Source organism: Geospiza fortis, unplaced genomic scaffold (genome assembly GCF_000277835.1).
Source record: "Geospiza fortis unplaced genomic scaffold, GeoFor_1.0 scaffold200, whole genome shotgun sequence".
NCBI classification, from domain to species: Eukaryota; Metazoa; Chordata; class Aves; order Passeriformes; family Thraupidae; genus Geospiza; species Geospiza fortis.
Window position 1 is genome coordinate 4,115,479 of NW_005054353.1, and position 20,588 is coordinate 4,136,066.

General features: G+C 37.7%; 2 protein-coding genes across 4 annotated transcripts in view; one reads left to right on the top strand and one right to left on the bottom strand.

Moving 5' to 3' along the window:
* The window catches only part of OXR1 (oxidation resistance 1), a 227,912-nt gene extending 220,723 nt beyond the window's left edge, over positions 1-7,189 (top strand). For all 3 annotated transcript variants that reach the window (XM_031058973.1, XM_031058972.1, XM_031058974.1), the window contains 3 exons: positions 3,660-3,755; positions 4,351-4,424; positions 5,165-7,189. In XM_031058973.1, coding sequence (XP_030914833.1) covers positions 3,660-3,755; positions 4,351-4,424; positions 5,165-5,300 — 306 coding nt within the window. In that variant the 3' untranslated portion in view covers positions 5,301-7,189. The remainder of the gene's footprint in view (positions 1-3,659; positions 3,756-4,350; positions 4,425-5,164) is intronic.
* A 2,885-nt stretch (positions 7,190-10,074) lies between these two features.
* On the bottom strand, positions 10,075-16,101 carry ABRA (actin binding Rho activating protein). Its single transcript, XM_005423477.2, has 2 exons — positions 15,312-16,101; positions 10,075-11,075 (listed from the first exon to the last, which is right to left on the bottom strand). Exons 1-2 carry the CDS (start codon positions 16,061-16,063, stop codon positions 10,598-10,600), a joined length of 1,230 nt encoding a protein of 409 aa, XP_005423534.1. The 5' UTR covers positions 16,064-16,101; the 3' UTR covers positions 10,075-10,597.
* Between the last annotated feature and the right edge of the window lie 4,487 nt (positions 16,102-20,588).

A 20,588-nucleotide genomic window follows, 5' to 3' on the forward strand; every position in this document is an offset into this window, starting at 1 on the left:
TTCTTTGAGTCTCTGTAGTTGTGCTCTGTTTTCTTTTGACTGGGTTATGAACTTCAGGAAGTGGCTCATATCTCACCATTTGAATAGCAAACATCCTCTCTTGAATAATCTCGTGACAAGTGAACACTGCAGGCAGTATGAAACTTTCTTTTTCTGCAACTTCTGTGTTTGCTTGTGGAAGCATGTTACTGCTGTCATAAAAAATTGACAGAACCTCTATAAAATCTCTAGCATTCAGTTCACTTACCTCTCCCAGTTTGGTAACCACAGGTTTTATTCTCAGGAAGGATGGTCTCATTCGGGGGTATGAAAACAGTAAATGAAGTGTATCTTTTCTTATTCAAGTCACAGCCTGATATTTTCATTGTTTCATACCCCAGGAGTCCCTTAAAAAGAAGAATCCCTTCTAACTCTCTGCTAGTAGTGAACTTTTTCCCAGAAGTTCTTTAAAAATATTTTCTTCATTTACCTTTTGATCTTGAAGACAGAAACAATTGAATAGGCCTGAGATGTCTCAGCAGACTCATCAGTCTCATAAATATACTTTGATGACTTCTCTAATTCACTTATTAGCTTCTCAGGATAAATTAGTAAGACATACCTGCTTCCTAGTACCTTCCTAGTACCTGATCTGTCCCAGAAAAAAATGTCCTTTTTCTGGTGGGGCTGTCTCGACACCACTATGTAGTATTGTCTGTTGCTGAAGGAATTTTTGTTATTTTCTGTGTATCAGCATCTTGGCTTGAATGTTCAAAAAGTGTCATCGTGTCATCGCCTGTCAAAACATGGATTTCATAGATACGTCTTTTTTTTTTTTTTTCTTTTTTTTTTGTGAAACGAACCTTGCTGAATTTCAGCTTACAGCCTTATACCTAGGAATATGTATGAAAGCATGCCTTGGAATTCTGGATCAAGTAGTCACTGAACTCCACACGAGAGTGGGGGAAATCCATGTCTGTTCGGTGAGCAGCATATGCAGAAGGAATGGTTCAGAAGAGTTTTACATGCTCAGTCCTTCCCCAGTGTAGTGGGAGTGGTGTTTTCAGTAGCTCTGTCTCATGTTATTAATTAAAAATGTCTGCATTTGACAGCAGAAAATTAATTTGCGCTATTTTTCTGTTCAAAACATATGGAAATTAAGCACAGAGTCTTTCTCCTCTTCATGCAAGGGTCTACAATCATGAAACATCAGACAATAGTAACTAACTATACTCTTTGATAATTAGTCTGGGTAATTAATTTTATTTGTGAAGCTATTGATTTTTTTGAAAGAGGTGAATTTATTTTTAACGTCTTGTATCTTCCTGGCTGATTGCCCTTTAAAACTGCTTTCCATGACTGAAAAAAACCTCTTAAGTACTTTATAGGAGAATGTGTCCAGGAGTAGTTCACTAGCAGTATGCTAAGATAAATGCTGTATATGCCCTCCAGAAATGTGTTTCAGGAGACCAGGTGGTTATTCATACCTTACACTTCAAGATCACTGCCTGTTTTCTAAGATTCTAGTTCAGAGAAGATCCTAAATGAGATTCAGCCATTTTGAAAAATGACAGAATTATGACCAGATAGTTTCTTGACATTTGCTGAGCATACCTGCTCAGTCCTCATTGGTATTAGTTGTTCTGCTCCTTTTGTATCTTCCATGTTTATGAAGGATGCTGGAATTTTCATATCCTTGGTTGAGGCACTTTTCTTTTGAACTAGAATAAATTTCTTTCCTGGGCTGCTTCCTCAGGTTCCCCAGATATGTTTCTTTGGTGTCCATGTTTATGAAGAATGCTTTTCATTATGTTGATAATAAGTTGAGTAAGGAGCAAGTGTGCTTCATAACTCTTCATAATGTTCCATTAAAGGCTGCTAAGCCTCACGCCACTGAATTTTTTATTCAAAACCCTTTTCCAATCTTGCTTTCTTTTTCAGATCAATTAATAATTTTATGTAAATGGCTGTTCAAAAAAAAAAAAAACCCAAAAATAAAAAACAACAAAAAAAAAACAGGCAAAACCACTGAACTTTTACAAACTTTAATTGTGTAAAAGTTGAGCAATGCCTAGTTGGAATTTGGAATCTAAAGCAACCTAAATTGCCTGCTCCAGTCAATTCTAAGAAGTTCTTTAATAAAGGTGTCCATGAAATCTATAGTTGCATTGTTACAATTGTTATGGATTGTCTGTCTACTGGTATGTGCTTCTGTTAGTGAGCCCTGAGAGCCATTTAAAAAGAAATTGGTACCTGATTCCTGAACATGAGTCACTAAATAATTGGTGGTCTAGAAATGGGATTAATGCAGTTAACCACTTCAAGGACTGTCTAGTTTAATAAAAAATCATTCTTCAGATTGTATGCACTGCAGAACTGTGAGACTGATTGAACCTAGGACATGGGAATTCTAGTTATCCACCCTAACAACTAGCCACAAAAATTGGATCTCATGGAAAAATCCTAGGTACATCCCTTCTCAAGAACTAGAGTAACTGTTGAGAAGCAAATTGCACTTTTTCTGTAAAGCCTTATTCTTTTATTGTTGCTTATAGCAAAGAGGTGATCTTTCAAGTCAGCTTGACGTATCTAGAGCACAGAGAGGTTGTCAAATCCTGATTCCTGAGGGTACTCAAAGCTCAACTGGACAAAACCAAGTCAACCTAATAGCTTCAGAATCAGTCCTTCATTGAGTAGGGAATTATGTGGGAGACTGTCTCAGATTCTTGATAGCTAAATGTATTCCATAATTAGAAATAAAGCTTCAGAGTCTCTTAGGTAAAATACATAAGGTCTTCTACATGGTTAGAAGGGACTAGTTTTGTGTTTTACTAGATATACAGATAACGTCTTTGAGAGGATCCAATATAAACACTAGTATAAGTGTTAAGTTTACACCTGTACAGAGGCTGAACTGAGGTAGTTTAGGTTTGACAAAGCTCTGTTTGATACTTTAACTGAAGGTTAATTCCTCTCAAGGAGTATCTGTTGCGAATGAAAACTTACATTTACTTTTATCTTTTTTACTTATATTTATTGACTACATGTAGTATCAGGCCTAAGGATATTTATCTGAAGTAAGGTATGTCATAGCTAGCAGAATGTAGCTTAGCAACCAGAACTGCAGTTATTCCAAGAATGACTAGAGCCCTTAAAAGAAGTTAGGATACAGAGACTCAAATAGTTTGAGGACTAAGAAATAATTTCAAGAGTTCCTATTGCTGGAAAATATGCATGTAGTTATTTAAATATGGATTATGTATTTCAGCAGCCCATTTTGTTATATTCATTGATGAAACTAAATTTGAATTCAGTATGGATTTTTTATGCTAAAAATGCTCTATATAAGTTCATTTATCTGCACACACTAAGTACAGTCTAAGGTCACAAAATGTTTGACAAAGAAAAGTTAATAGCCAGATTTCTGAAGTCTAGTCTGTTGACTCAGATTCTTGAAATAACAAAAAGGAAAATGTGTCTCATCTGTCCTGCTTTTTTGAGTTTACATGTGCAAAGACCATCTCTCAGTGCACTCAGAACTGTGGTGCAGTGAAATTCAGAGAGTGAATTTCAAATTGACATTATTTACAACCTGATTTACCAGTTATTATCATTAGACATTCTTGGATTCTATGTTGTTGCACTGAAGTTTTTCTTGCTCTGATGTATTTTTGCTACAGGTTTTTGGTGCACTAGCATCTGAACCATTTAAAGTGAGCGATGGCTTTTATGGCACTGGGGAGACCTTTATGTTCACTTTTTCTCCAGATTTTGAGGTAAGTAGTAATGACTTTTCATGCTTTTGCTCCCTTCCTCACCACCACCCCAAGTGCATGATCTTAAAATCCTCAACAAATAAACCTAACTGTAAATCTGAAAAATATTACAAGATGGCCCAAAAAAAGTCATCACGCTAGTTTTTTGTGGAATCTTTAAGTGCAGAGTGAATTGGTAGTGTTTGCATGCTGAGGAACACATTCAACCTGAAGAACACATTCAACTCTTTAATTGTACTGAAGGTTTTTCTACTGTTTAAAGTCTTCCAGCTGCGTGTCTGAAAATTCATAAACTACGTCCTTTTTAGGGGCATATAATCTAATCTAAGCATATTTCCTTGGTATTTTTCATTGTGTAGGTGTTTCGGTGCTCAAAAACGACCTGGTTTGGAATGGTCTTATTTTAATTAGCATAAAATGCCAGAGAATTTTTGTCTGCAGCTATCTGTTTCCTGAATTTTCTGTGTGAACCTAATTAAACTGACTTCTACCCACCCATAGTCTGTCTTTACTGATGGTTTGTTTCCCTTCTGCCAAAATGAAAAGTTCAGATATTTTTACTTGCTGGTCTTTTTTGTTTTTTTTTTTCCCTTAGGTTTTTAAGTGGACAGGAGACAACATGTTCTTCATTAAAGGAGACATGGACTCTCTTGCTTTTGGTGGAGGAGGGTAAGTTACAGTTAGAATCTGTTAAAAATATTTGTCTGGACACCTTTGAAAAGAAAATTTGGAATTTATTTCAGTATGGTAGCTCAGGACTCAACAGTTACCAGCCAGGAAGCTTTAGTATGTGAGGTGTTTAGCTTCCAATGCTGACAAAACTTAAACCAGAGATTTGTCTTCTCCCTAGTGTGGCATAAAATTTCAGCCCTGCAAGATGCCTTCCATGCTTGACTTGCATGTATGTCTTCCTGTATTCAGAATGGACACAAAGTATGATTGTGGAAGGATGTAAATGTGAAAATTACGTGTAACTAGAAGAGGCCTGAATTGAAGCTGAGCCACCCCAAAACATGTCAGGGTCTCCAGAAATCGTTGTCATGTCCTGGCTTTTTCTTGCCCATGAAGGTGCATGTGCTTCTAGACATGTTTTTTTTATTTGTTACTAGCATTCTCTTTAGATATGAAAGTGCTGTTATGTCATCTCTTTAACAAAAATGGAAGAGGCTGAAAACCTCTACTTAGCTTATTTCAGAATATCTGCAAGAGGAATATTCCCAAATTAATAATAAATAGTAAAAAAAAATTGAAATCCTTGTAGCGTAAATTTATTAACAGCCACGAGGTACTTGTGTTAAAAAGTAATCCTTTAATTCCTTCTCATTTCTAAATTTTGAGTGCAAAATGCATTGATGGATCAAATGCTTATTCTCTCAGTCTTTTGCTTTAATACATTGTCTGTCTTGCAGAGGAGAGTTTGCTCTTTGGCTTGATGGTGATCTCTACCATGGAAGAAGTCATTCATGTAAAACATTTGGGAATCACACACTTTCTAAGCGAGAAGACTTCACTATTCAAGACATAGAAATATGGGCTTTTGAATAAGTATTTCACTATTTCCACAGGTTATTGTCCCAAACCTGACATGAATCAGTGCAGCTTAAAAATCTCTAGGAGCAATATAATGTATTTTACTTACCTGTTTTGTTTTTTTTTTCTAATTTTTCAGTGTGGCCATTAGTTATTATTTTTAAATAGCAGATGTTTTTTCATGCTCTTGCATCTGTAATATACTATCATACTTTTTCTAAGCTATAGACTCTTTTACAAAATATTGACCTTGTGGACTAAAAATTAACATTAGTTACTTTGAGCCTTGTGGCCTGCAAAATTTTCTTATCCATATTACAGTTGCCTCCCAGGTTTCCCACACACACCTTTCCTGCAATCCTGCTAGGGGGCTGCTTCATTGAATATAGCTTATTATTTTTGTATTCAAATTATGTCTATGAATGAAGTTGCCCTCTGTGAACCTCTGAGAAAGCTGCGTGTGGGTATTTGGCAGCAGCACTGCAGAGATTGGTCCAGACCAATGATGGGTTATTCAAGTGGTGCCACAAATGGATGAGAAGCTGAGCATTCCTTCTAAATGCACCCCAGTAAACGCGTGGTGAAGTTAGAAGATATCCAAAGTCAACAGTGCCACTTGTCTTGTTTCTTGTTCATGTGTAGAAAAAAGTCAGTTAATATGTGTTGTAGCTGCATGCTGATTGTATTTAAAGAGTGTTTTGCACATGCTGTTAATGATCCGCAGGTTTGGGACAAATACTGACAATACTGAGCTAAGTGGCAAAGACTTATGAAATAGCAAGAGAATGTAAGAATATGATAGTTCCAAAAAACTAAAAGGCTAAAGCAAGCAAAACTCAGTGAACAATTTGTAGCTATAGTAGGGCATTAAAAGTACAGAAACAGATGCATCTTTCTTCAACATAAAGTGTCAGATATATACTGTTATACTGTTGTAGCCGTGTAGCACATCAGCTCCAAGAATATAGCTTATTCCTGTCCAAAGAAAAAAAATTTGTGATGTTTTTGAGTGGGTCTATGTTGTAAATTTACAATTAGCACCAGCTCTGATTAAAATGACATCATGTATCATAGGTAAACAGTATCGTAATTCAGTAGACTTGTGGAATATGCAAACTTACTGTCATGTGACCTCAAAAAATAAATGACAGGCTAGAATACAGTTCCAGTAGCTCTTGTCCACTTTTGTAGAAAACTTGATAAGCCATTGTGGCAATAACAGCTCAACAAAACTGTTTGTTTCAAAGCTTTTATTCTATGTTCTGCAAAAAAAAAAAAAAACAACAAACAAAACAAAAAAAGAACAAAAAAATTGCTGTTAAGTGTGACAGTGACTGACTTTGTGCTGAAATTTCAGCTATTTCAGACAAACATTGTATATTATCTTGTAAATTAATGTTTAAAGTAGTTTTGTTATTATAGAAAAGTGTTGATTGACGGGTTGCTTATAGCACTTTAAATTATTCTAGAAATGGAATAAAAGCCAAATGGGTTGGCTAGTAGATGTAGTTGTATATTTGAAAATATTTACATTTCTGGAAAGTTAAAAAAAAAACTTATTTGAAGACAGCTTACTGCTATGGTAACGAGAAAGGGCAGATGTTTCATCTATAATATGCTAGTGCTCAATATGAATAGAAAAACAGGGCTTTGTTTCCTGTCTCTATGTATATCTCTTTATCCTTCTTAGAACTTAGTACAATGTGTAGAGTAAATGTTTACAAAATAAGGAACTGTAAATAAATTGAAATGGCTTTTCTCCCTTTGGTCTTCCACAGCAGTATTATTGTCTTTGTGGAGTTACAACTGATTATTACAACAAAAAAAAATCCTGTAATGGATTTCAAGTACTATAAGCTCACAGTGATGTATAGCAAATAAATCTAAATATATGTAAAAATAAACTTGAGTTGGAGTTTATTTAGAAGGTCGAGTTTACATAGGAGCACAAATGCTGGGTTTTGCTGTTCATTTAACAACTGAATGTATAGGATGCATTTTCTCATATTTTTTTGCATTTCAGAGAGAGGAATTGTCCAGCTGAGGGAATGGTGTACACTTGGTGTAGTATGTGCAAGCCAGTCCTGCTGGCTGTCTCACTGCAGATATGCCAGTTCCGCTCTGCTTTCTGCTGTCCTGCTTACCTTACAAGCTGTGTAATCATAGTTTGTTTTCTCTTGTGATAATTGCACTGCTAATAACACGTGCTAAAGGTGTCCTGAGGTGTCAGCAGTGGCTTTGGTTGAGATGTTGGGGCAGTGCAGTGTGTACATAGCAGCTGAATGGCTGTGGGAGGAGGGCCTGCCGGTATCTGTTCTGTGATGAGTGATGATTGAACATATCACCACGAACAGTATGCTCTTCACTACAGCTCATTTTATTTCAATAGCCTTCCCCTGTTTTAAAAAGGAGCTGTATTACTGAACCTTGCTTGTACAGAAACATTTGTAAAGAAGGAATTATTGCTCTGGAGGAGGGAGCTGATTTCTGCTGGGTGGGGTACATGTCCAGTGAACCTTCCACTCACTTCAAACCACTGTGGTAAGACTTGGAAAAATACAAAGGTGTAAAAGTCAAATTTATTTCTTCTGATACAAGTTTCATGCTGTCACTTAAACTTTGTATTAGAATATGAAAAATGTAACTAAGTTGCTACAAAAGAAGATAGAATTTTTTCACTACCAAGGATGTGCATAAACAACGCTAGCTTCAGACAGGAGAGTGCAGGAGCTCTGTGTCAAGTAAAACATCTTGCGAGTGAATACAGTATTTAGGAAATTATGTGCAACTATAAGCTACCATGAGAGTAGCTGAGAGTTGCTCATTGTCTCAAAGGTTAGATGTTTTATTTTCAAAGCAAGTCAGAACTAGGAAAGCAGGACTTAAATAAAAATTAACAGAGACTGCTTTAATCAAGCAGGTTTTGGCGTTTATCATCTCTCTGCTTAAAATATTTAATTTTGGCAGAGGTTGTGCTAGTTTCACACGAATGTAACACAGTATAGTAGGAGAGTTAGGGTGGGTAATTCAGGGAGTACTTTTGTTTTTGTTTTTTGGTGAGGTCAGATTTGTTTATCATACAACTTAATGTAAAAAATGCTCTAAAGCATATAACCTACATGAAATGCTTCAAAACACCATTACTTATATCAACATTTAATATTTCTTTTTGACAAAAATGGTAAATTATTTTCAGAAATTTTGCATGATACTGCCTACTCAAAGGTAAATAGTGGAGGGTAGTATGAGAAAAAATACTAGTTGTGTCCTGTGGTTTTCTCATCTCATTGGAAATAAAATAGTTTGAGGGGAAGAATAGGATAAAGTTGGAGGTTTGGTTTATTTTGTGTGGATTTTAATACTGGGATGACTGAATAGGAGGCTTAAATTACCTGCACTGAGCTACCAACCGATGAGCTTAATTCACTTAACACTCACATGTCTTTAGTGTGTATTTTTTTTACAGGTGTTTTGTATAAGGTCTGTTGCCATGTACTCTGAAATCTTTTTCTGGTGCTTTGGACAGAGAAACCTTCAGAGGAAATATTTTAACAGCCTATGAAAAGGAGAATATACGTGTGCTTATATTTTGAAGCAACTTACTGACATTTTACTTCACTGAATATGCGCATGTATTTGTTTCTTAGTGTGTGGGAAAATAAACCAAGAAATAATTAAGGAGTTCATGTATTCCTTTGACAACAAAATTTTATCAAGACAATTTAGACAGTTATAAAAGTCATTATATAAAGATGTAAAGAATAAGGTAAGAATATGCAGGTAAAAATTATTGTATGTAAGTATTGTACTAAGACATCAGTTTTGTAGGTCAACTTGAATAGTCTAAGAGATCTCAGGAAAACATTAAATAAGCTCCATTGATTCCATCTTACCATTTTTTCTTCTGTATATAACTATGCCTAAGTATTAATGATTTACATAGATTTAGAAGAGATGTAGTAGTCAGTTCTTGTATCATTAAGTTATAAATTATTTGGTTTATTTATACAGCGGAGCTTCAAACTGGAGTACCTGTACTCATAATAAGACAGCAATATTTGTTTTATCAGAGACAAGATGTTAATGCACCTCTACTTCTCTAAGAAGATATTTGTTCTTTCAGTTTGAAAGAATATTAAGGGGAGGAAAAAAACCACTTCTTTTTCATTACTTGCCCAGGCCTCTGCTCTGAAACAAATGCTTTTCTTGTGAAGAGAAACTGATCTCTCTAATCCAGCAAGTAGCAGAGACCTTACAGGGATCTCAGATTTGTGAATAATACAATTTTAAGTCCTAAAACTATTAGTTCATTAGCACTTAGTCCTCTCTAGCATCACCTGGGCTGAAATACATTATTTTAGTGACATTGGAATGGCGAATACTGTAAAATTAGGTCAGTATTTCTGTGTAATGTGGAACAACATTTTCCTCAAAGTTACGAATGCTGTTTCTCTTTTTTCACAGAGGTACGTTTCAATGGAAGATGATGATGTTAGTAACTTTTTTGCTGTATACAAAAGTACAAGTCCTGGATAGTTTTTATATGTTACATATTATTTCTTTTTCCCTGTATTTATAAGAACAGTATCAGCATAGATAATCAGATAAGACATTGCACAACATTACATAGAAGGTATTTTTTAGGTAGCTATCTAATCAAAACATTTTTATTCATTACATTCCAACCTCCATAAGTTTACATATGAAACAATCTAAAAAATTAGTTATATAAATAGAATAAATATATAAAACCCCATTTATAAAAAGATTTTTTATGTGACATGTACGAGAAAGCTGTGTCAACAGTTGTATTAACAAGAGAATACTGCAGTAATAGTTACATATTGTGCTTGTAAAGAAAACAAATGTATCTTTGATTCTGTATTAAAATAAGGTAATTTTACTTGTATTTAAATCAATTAATTAGAAAGTGCATGCACAAGAGCATTTTTCAGATCAAAACCTTTGTCTGAGTTTATTTTGTCATTCAGCTTCTGATCTGGCATGTTTCATATTCCTGTAGCTATTTATATTGCTATGGACTTTTATCATCAGCTGCTTATATTCCATATAGCTTTTTCTCCTTATTTTTTATGGAGTAATTAACTTAATTGTCCTGAAAGCACTTCTGGTAAAAAATGAAGTCCATTTGGGTGTTTGGGTTTTCATGCGCTAGTTATAAAATACATATTTCAAAAAATACATTTTTCTATGTGGTGAACAGGGGAACCTTATGTTCAAAATGTGCAAATGCTAATGGCAAGGGAGAAGAGGAGAAAAGTTTTCCAAAGTTGTTCTGATTATAGCCTAACTTATTTTAATAAAGTAATGATGACATTGTCATCTCTTCCTTGCCATAACATTTCTCCTTCAAAGTCTACCAGCCCATGTTTCCTGGCTCTCATCAGAATCCCAACAACCTTATCTGAAATACGAACATATCTGTCAAAGAGTTCCCCAAAAGTGACTTGGATCTTGCCGTCAGGCCGCGGCTTGGCCATGGACTCAATGATGAAGCACAAGTCCCTGATCTCCCGATGGATGTGGGCCTCAGCTCGCTTGGCTCTCTCGGCAGTTTTGGTGCCTTCCTTTGGGCGGCCGTACCCTTCATCCCCTTTGTGCAGGCGTGTGGACATGGCCAGATCGTAGTCAAACTCCTCACTGAAGGGGTTCAGCTTCTGCGTTATGATGTGCTGGTCAGCCCATTCCTGCCACCTGTCCTTGAGGCTGTGCACGGCGCTGCATTTCCTGCGCGCCTTGCTCCGCGCCTCCTCGCTCAGCCGGCTGGCGCTGAAAGACACAGAAACACACCTGAGCTTTGCATCTCCTCCTTTCCTGATACAGTTCTGCTGTTTATTGAAATCTGCTGTAACTGGGTTAGGGGCGAGCTGGAATCCACCAGGTGGCACGAGTTCACCACTTCTAAATTAGTTCTCATGGGGCTGTTCATCCACATTCAGTTTGCACACAAAATTCCATGATCACAGCTTTATCCTGTCTACACTACCACCTTCCAGCCCTGCCCTGAGCCTGTTTTCACTAACTTTGTACCAGAATGACTTAATTCTGTAAGGGAACAAAACAGTATGTTGCTGATCACCTGCACTTTCTGTACCTTTGGTCAGTCACGCAGTTCCCCATTCCTTGACCTGGCTGAAGGTGATTGCTGATTGCTGTAGGTGTATGACCTGGCTGAAGGTGATTGCTGTAGGTGTATGACCTGGCTGAAAACTAGAGGGTGGTGCCTAGAAAAATGTCCTCTGTAATAAATGTCAATGATTATAGCAACAACAAAATCCTAATTGAGTGTCGTAGCTCTGTCTATGCTTCTGTATTTGGAATATGATTCTGAACAAATACTGAAGTCCAAAATTCACATTCCCATGTGTAGGGTAGAAGCCTGAAAGTGTCAAGGACAAAGGATAAGGAAAGACCTTGAGAGATTTTTTTTTTCTTTTTTTTATATGTGTAATAGTTCTGGATGACTCCAAGCAGACATTCTATCCTCTTGTGGCCAATCTCACATGTTGTGGGGGAGCTGTAGATAGTCTGAGCTAGTCGTTGTGCTGTCCGCGTCCTGTCAATGTATATGTACTGAACTCCGTTGGGACTATGCTGTGCTGTGACTGTGCCAAAGTAATTTGTTTTCTAATATTTTTACTCCCCAAAAGGCTGCTCTGCAGCCTTCCCAGTAATGTCAGCTGAATATTAACACCACAAAATCAAAATGCACTTAGCAAACAGCACGCAGGGCTGCAAAGTTGCAGAAAATTCTGTTCCCCTGCTGTTTGGACATTCCTTTGTTTTCTACTAAGGTGGTTGAAATAGAGAATAGGAGTCATAGAGATGTCCCTAGTTCAGATCAGTGCACCAGAAAGAGGCCAGTACTGGGCAGGGCTGTGCTAGGGTAAGAATTGCAAACACCAAGTGCCAGGGATAGAAAAAGAACTAGGAGAGCTGCACTACCTTATTAGCTGTGGAGTTGCCCTAAGATGGGCTTATCTGTATTGAGGAACTGTGTTTAAAAAGCTCCAAAATACTCTTCCCTATCAATTTGGTGAAAAACCATCAGAAGAATTTAGCATGCTGAGTTGCCAAGTGCACCTTTCTTCTGTGGTGTGACTACAGAGCATCCTGAGAGTAGGCAGCATGTCTGTACCTGTAATTTTGCGTAAATGACTTACAGGTAGGTGTTGGCAGGGAAGCATTAAAATACACTCGTGGGGTAAATCTAGGCAATTTGGTTTCCCAAATGCGGCTCTATATAAGCTATTGTCATACAGAGAAAGGGAGAGCTGTGATCCTTTGTCCCTTCACCTGAATTGTGCCTTCATTTTCAGAGGAACTGTGGGCACAGGATTTGGCTATGCAAAGGAATTTGTCTCCTGAAGCCTATGGCTATCTCAAAAGTCACAGAAACGCTGTGCCAGCACAGTCTGAACTCCAGCTGAAGCTCAGATTGCTTCACTAGCTCTCCATGTGGAAGCTATCAGTTAAGGCAGGGGGAAAAAAATCCTAAGTGAATCAAAATTGCCTTGAAGAAGTGACGCCATCAGTCTCAGTGGAGTTTATGAGTAGATATCATTATGGAGGGCTTATTCCTCAGCCACAGCCAGCTGCTTCCCCTTCTCTCCAGGGACCATGACAACTGAGAAAGTCCTAGAACTTCGGTTCCCCAGGAAGAGTGGAGAGGAGAGGGGGACTGAGACAGCAGGAGGTTGTGCAGACATTGTTACTTACTTTAGTTTAATGGTCTAGAATGTATTCCCTCCTTTTTCTAGTGAAACTAATTTTCCTTTCTAGCAGATTATTATTGCCTTCCTTATCCAAATCATCTTCTCAGTGGTTGAGAAAACCATCTTATCTATCCTTTTGCTTTTATTGTGCCTCTTATGGGCTTGAAAAACCCTTACTTTTTTAATGCAACTTGTTATTTAACCATTTCTAGTTGCTGAAGTGCTATTTTTGCCATTGTTTAGCTTAATGACAGGTTTAAAACATGAATTGTGTACACAGAGAAGTATTTTTTTCATGTTTCTACTCCACCTAGACAAAGGATTGTGCACCCAAAGTGAAGGTTTTGAACTTCTACCCACTCTAAGAAGTGCTTTACATGCAACAATCAACTAAGTTAACCTGTTAACCAGAATGACATCCTAAATGCATTCTGACCTTCTAGGCAAATTAAGTCCATGTAGCATATTTGCCCTGTTTCTGTCTGTAGGGGAAAGGTATGAATCCCATTTTAATGTTTTGAGTTTCATATCCCTTCTGTTGCATTTTTCTTCTAATCATGAACAGAAGAGTTCAGACGAGTCTCTTATGCCAGTCAACAGGCTGCCTACTAAGGAAGCAACCTTATTCCAGTAAGCAGTGAAGCTGGAAATAATGAAGGTGCTGATGTGAGGAAAACAAAACACTTGTACTGATGCTTTTTTCCTAGAATGTGGAGAGGAAAATAGGAGATATGCTTTAACAACTGTGTATTTATGACCCTTTTGAAGAAGATTAAACCACATTGAAAGGTTCATAAAAGTAGCAGGCTGCAATATTATGTTCTGAGGCTGTAAAATAAATTTTAAAAAATGAATAGTTAAAAAAGTTCAGTCCTGATAGCAGCACTATAAGTGCAGAAAATTAGTTCTGTGTTCGATTTCAGCGGAAGAAAGAGCTGTAAGTAACATAGAGGGTGTTATTTCAATAATTTAGATCACAGTAAATATGGCTAATCAATCTTTTTTCATGGTAGCAGCACTAAAATTATACATATGAGGAAAATATAAGAAAAGTTTAACAGAAGCTAGAGAGTTGGTCTACTAGATAGTTGGTTTAACTGAAGCTAGATAGTTGGTTTCTACTATAACATTTGAAACTGGAAAAATTTGTTTTAATTGAAGTTGTTTACAGATAAGTGCTGCAAATGTATCTTTTTTCCACTGTATATTTGGAATCTTTGTTTTGAGGTCATAACTTCTGTGAACGGATGGTGAACACAGACCTTTCCAAAAGCAGGTACTAGAAACTTTCAAGCCCTAGGTTACTGGGGAGCTTTTTTCACTTGGGCTGTTAACCACTTCCTTCTTACAGGAGCTGACTGCTTTGCTGTACAGCAAAGCATCATTCTAATTCCATTTGAATAGTTAAAATAGTTCTGGGAGTGTGTGTTCAGATAGCTGTGCTTAAAGGTACTGCATGGTTGAAATCCATAAGTGTGTTAGTCACAGTCTAATGGTCATGATAATGCTCATCAGTAGTGAGGTATAAAACCAAAATAGTGACCGTGATACAGCCTGCCTGCCTGTCTGCACAGGGGTCACAAAATCTGTTGTGGCATTTTCATCAGTTTTGCATCATCAGTGCCGATCCAGTTTTTAATTTCTGAAAATGTGATTGTGATATGGTATGAACTTGGGGTCCAAGAATCTGGAATTTTCCTTTCTTTGAATTGAGGAATTCCAAATTCATAGAAAGCTTCCAAAGAAGCTTCCAACTTTTGGTAAGAAGTATGTGGAAGTAATTCCTGCTACATTAATTTGGGACATTCTCTTCAAATTGCTCCTGAGATGATTTACAATTAATACTAAGCAAAATAATTAATAAGTATTTGGAAGTATTGTCAAATATACTGATTTAGACAACATTTGCTGAAATAAATGAGTAGCTAAAGGCTGTTGATGAGGTAAAAGTTGTGATTCTGAAACATAGACTGAAGTATTTACAAATAAGTAGTTAATTTGATGAACTGGTAAATCCAGTGTGAAAATTAAATATAATTAACATGTCCCAAATATAACTTCCTAACTTTTTTCCTAACCTTGTATTAGGTACACAGTCCGATGTTGTTGAGTAACTACTTAAGCACAGAGTGATAAGTGAAAGGTCTCCTGAATTATGATTAACTTCTTGTAAATCAAGAATAATAGTTTATCTTTGACCGCTTCCTACTATCCCCCCCCCACCATTTTCCTCATGGAAAGCTGTGCCCCTCTGCCATTTGTGTTGATGTAATGAAGATGCTTTACTTACAGAGATGGGACAGGGCGTTTAATCCTCACAGCTGTCACCTCCCGGTCACTGTCCTCCTGCTCGAGCTTGTCCTCTGCTTCCCCATAGCCACTGTCCTGGGCATCCAAGCTGTCATCACGGCACTTCAGCAGCAGCTCTCCCTTGGCCCCATCTTTGTCCTCGTCTTCCATCTGCTCCCAGCCCTTGGTCATCTCTGATACCACATTTGAACACTTTCTCCTTATGTTTGAAGGTAATTTGTTGCTAAGAATTTTGTCAATAGCATTTGATTCTTCTTTGAGTTTGGTCATCTCGGAGCTGCTGTTGTTGTTCTCATATCTTTCACTGAGGAGGCTGACATCGCCTCCTCGTTCATATGCTTTGCTGACAACTGTTTTGGTCACCTCTTTGCTTTTAATGCTGAATATTTTGAGGTCTTCATCTGATTCCCTTGATTTTTTTTCTGCATCTGTTACTGTCACCGAATCCTTTGCTAAGGATTTTTCATCATCTTTTTCTTGGTCCCTCTTGACAGATGGGATTTGCCATTTTTCAAAGGAACTTTCTTGTACAGGCTGAGCTGATGAGCTTTCTGCAGTGGGTACCCATCCAGAGGGCTCTTGCTCTTGCTTTACATGGTGGTCAGATGCCCACTGCTGCCAGCCTCGTGCCAAGCTGAAGACCTGGCTGGCCATCCGGATCTTGTGGACAGCCCTTCTCACAGGAGCAGCACTCGGCTTTTCTTCGGGAGCCATGCTGCTGTCTGCTGCCATCCTGGCTTCTCCCCTCCTTCTGCTCAGCACCTTCTGAATGGGCTTCCTGAAGTGAATAATGCCCTCTGAAGAGGGCCACACAGATTTAAATAGAAGCAGGAGCAGTTGATGCCTATGGAAAATATGTGACATGCTTCTCACAAAGATAGAGTATCCTCACTGTTGCAGAAGTCTTTTTTTAAAACACAGGGTTACATTTCATCACAGCAGATGAATGATGCATGATGTAAACAGTGTGACACAGACCTGTTCTGGAAATAGTGGGAAAGTAACAGGTCCTTTAGTCCCCCTTCCCTGGGACTGCTGAATTTCCAGTTTGTTGGCAAGGGTCTTGTTCTTTTGGAAATGCAGCACTTGGTTTAGAGATGCTGATGAGAGTGACTGAAAATGCTATATGTGAAGGGCTGTCAGTGGCTAGGAACTTTGGCCAGAGTGGACACTCCTCATCATCACAACAAAATAGCGGCCCTTGTCATGGAGTGTGAAGCCAGAAGCAAATTATGACTGAGAAATGCTTAGAAAAATATACTGGATTTTTTCTTATTGCTCATGTGTCCAAGGAAATCGAGGTTTGTTAATTTTTTAAAAGGTATTTATGTGTTCTCTTCCCAGTCATTGTCTATTAATGTCTCTTTAGAACGTAGCTTCATGGGGGGCCTGGGAACACTATCATGTTTGGTGTCAGCACCAAGGAAGAGGGAATCACTCTGTCTGGGGATCAGTACAGTAACTCTGACTTGATCAGATGGATCAACGATCTCAAAGTTTTAGGGGTTTGAGAAAATAAAATATAACCTATTTAATTTCTCACTGCTTTTTCAATTGAATTATATACAGCATAATTATGTTTACTGTGTACAATATAGAAAAAATCAGTTTTTCTAGGAAACCTTATGATTTTTTCATTCCAGAGGACTTCCTAGGGTGAGTTCATGATCGAACTTGTAAAATTGTTTAGTGAATTGATACATCCATTGTTGCATGGTAATAAACATTTTTCTGAGATACAGTCCTGTGATATCTTATTTCTTAGTATAGTGTTTCCTAAATAGGAATGGAAAATGTCATTGCTTTTTCAATCCATCATACCTTGGAGATTACAGGATGACCTGTGGCACTTGCCATGTGGTGCTCTGAGGCACTCAGAACTTCAAGGAATTCTGCTGGCTTTGTTGGTGTTACATCAGCGATAAATATGGACTCTCATACTCTGCCTTTTTTTAATCTTCTCTCTGTTAAAGGCTGGACTGTTTGAAGTAGGTCAGATCATATTTAGCTCTTGATTAATGCTATAAGAGTACATCATACCTTTGACTTCCATGTAGAATTCCTCATTAATCTATGGAGTAATTTCCTCTTCAAAACTGATGACATAATGTAAGTTAGTGTTGCTATTAGATATTTACTCATGCTTTTATTTTAGAAAAAAATGTGTCACCTCTGTGTACTGTACAGTCTCAGCTATTGCCCACTGCGTCACATCTGTGAGATGACATTGTGAGATGTACCCATACAATTTTATTAAGGAACATTTGTCACCAGACATTTATTTTGGGGTAATTTTAAGGCTAATCAGGAGTGAGACTTCCTTGTGCTTAGAATTTACACATGTTCATGCAGGCACACAGGGGGGTGTATGCTCCCTAAAATACAAGGAAGAGGCAAGCAAAAGAAAATAATGCACATGCAGAATAGGAGTATTACACCAGTTCATTCTGTCAATCTGTGTGGTTTCTGGAGTGTAAGGGTGGCTGAGGCTTCAAGAATGAGCTGAAAGCTAAATACAGGTAAAGGATCAGGCTAAGGAAGGAGTGCAGTGAAACAAGGGACTGTGGAAGGCCAATCCTGAAGCATAAGGTGATTGAGATTCCTGTTAAAAGGCAGGGTCAGCTCCACCTCCATGTGTCCTGGATGGATCCTCTTTTACCTGCTCTTAAAGACTACCAGGAGTAGATACTCCCCACTGTCTAGGGAATCTATTCAACTGGTTAATTGGCTGTATTTTGCAATCAAAGGCCTCTTCTCAGTTTATTACTGCAAATATTCTTGAGGTTCTTGAACACTTTTGCTCTAGTAAAATATTTGCAAGTAGTTGTATTGAAATTCATGGCACTGAAAAGTAATTGCATTCCTGAGGAATGTTTAGAAATTATAGCACATTTCAAAGAAGTCGTTAATATAGAGACTTCTGTTTTTTTTTCTAACAGACTTGACCTTATAGTATACTGGTCATAGTCCTACCATCTTACTGCTTACCTAGTTTAGAGAAATGACAATAAAATGTTACAGACGAATGAAAACCACCAAGATTACTGATCTAAACTACTATTAAATCCATATTGCACAACAATATGTTAAACAAATGTTTAGTTTAAATTGGTCGCTGTATTAATATGAAGTGTTATCACAGACTTGTCCAAAGTGCCAGTGAAACTTTGATATAATTATTCTGAGGATAACTATCTTTATAATTCTTAATTTGAGAGTGTACAATGATGTTGCCTTGAATGTGTTAAATGTTGTCTCATTTTATATGGTAGTGCTGCCAGCAAGAAGTTAATTATAAATTAGGTCCAAATCATCCAGTGGTATTCATACTTCATGTGTTGTTTACTTTGCAAATGTTTTATTGCAGTAAGGTTAGAATTTATTACTTCATGGTTTCATGTTTTTACTCTTAATCAGCCTAGCTTACATTTCTGCATGTAATTTCCCTGCTGTGACTTTCACAAGCCAATAGCCAGCCCTAAAGGCACAGGTACGTTTTAGGCAGGCTGAACCCAAACACATTTTCTATGTGTCTTCCACACATCACAAGGTCACAAAATGCACTCTAAATGCTTAGAAAGGCTGTGTGAGGGTGACTGTCACAGGCTTTCACAAGTTCAGCAACTATCCTTGAGGCCAGAGTGGAGGGACCATTTCTTGCAGAAGATCTATAGGAGAAAAGGTAATTGGAGAAAGTATTAACTTTGATGAGCAAGCTTGACACATGCTGAAGTTGTAAATTCCCTTTTCCCTTGACCATGGCTGCCTAAACTCCTGCGATTTAATTTCTTTGACACCTTTAGACAAGTCTGCACATGTCCCTAAGACCTTGTTACTGCTTGTGGATTGCTGCATTTCACATAATATCCCTGACTTCCTGAATCCAAAGTTGTGAAGGACCAGCTGAGGGAATGCCAGTGTCAGAGATAAAAGTTTTTGCTGTGTGATGGTTTAGTTTTGTTTTCCCCCCAGATGGATTTTTCCCTCTATGGTTATAAACTGTTTAAAAATCCTTTCATTTTCTCTTTGCTGTAGAAGACTAACAGTGTCTGGGAGATCAGTATGCCATCAAACTATTTTTGTTTTGTTTAAGGATGATTATCTTTAAAGGTAGAACTGGATCCTTCATACATTACTTTACCTTGTCAGACACTGACATAAGTTATTCAATGTTTTTGATTCCAAGGAATTTAATTTTGAACCAATTGTAAGTGTATGAAAGATGCTGTCTTCCTCCCCAGAGTTAGTGGTGAATAACGAAAACAAGATGTGTTTCTTTCCTAAGTATAACCAGCTGCCATTATCAGGAATCTCAGGAATTCTTCTCACCATGACACAGTTAAAGTACATTGTGTCATAACATCATACATTACCAGTTATCACAGGAAACCTGTAAAAAGAGTTTGAGTTTGGGATTTCCTTATTTTTAGAGTTCACATCAAACAAATTCCTTCTAACAACAGCAGTGAGCAACTGTGTCTCATTCAGCATGCAGCCTCATGGACAATTCAGGTGTCTGAGCTCCAAGAAATGGATGCCCCTGAGCCTTTGGACTGGGTCGTGTTGAGCCAGTAACGGAAAGAAATATGTGCATTCATTGGTGCAGTTTTTTATAGTTGCATCCTATATCTGGCTACAGCCTTTTTTGTACAACTGAAATTGTGTTGTACTGAGAAATTATCCCTGTGTAATAATGACATGGAATTTTGAGTTTGCATTTGATTATGTGTCATCAGGATTCAACTACATGAGAGATCAGGGCTTATCCATGACCTAGCATGGCATCACTGCTCTGTGAAGAAAATAAATCCAAGAAATGGATAAATCCAAGAAATGCCAAGAAAACCCTGGTCAGAACCCAGCCTGACAGACTCTTATTTGTGGAAGGGTAATGGGGAGAGGGAAGATGCACTATCCAGTAGCAGCAGCTGCAGCAATTTGTGGAGTGGAGCCCCAAAGGTCCTCTACCCCCAGGGTGAGATAGATTTAAATGCAAGTCACCCAAGTAATAGAAAACAGCCCTGCAGATTCTCAGCTGGCTGAGGATGAGATTTCAGCACAATTTTTCCCTGCAGTCTGGTAGAGGGACCTGGCTGTTAGAGCTGACACAAACCCAATTCAGGTCGGGTTTACATGCATCCGTGGATCTTCAAGTTCCTCCCCAAGCTCTGCTACTCAAGTGACAAAACTCTTCACTGTCTTGTAAAGGTGTCCTCACATTTCAGAAGATGAAAACTAAGATTGGGATATGGAGCCT

Coding starts and splice junctions, on each gene's coding strand:
- ABRA (XM_005423477.2), bottom strand. CDS start 16,063: ATGGCAGCAGACAGCAGCATGGCTCCCGAAGAAAAGCCGAGTGCTGCT. Junction 11,076..15,311: donor AAACGCCCTGTCCCATCTCT/GTAAGTAAAGCA, acceptor TGTGTCTTTCAG/CGCCAGCCGGCTGAGCGAGG.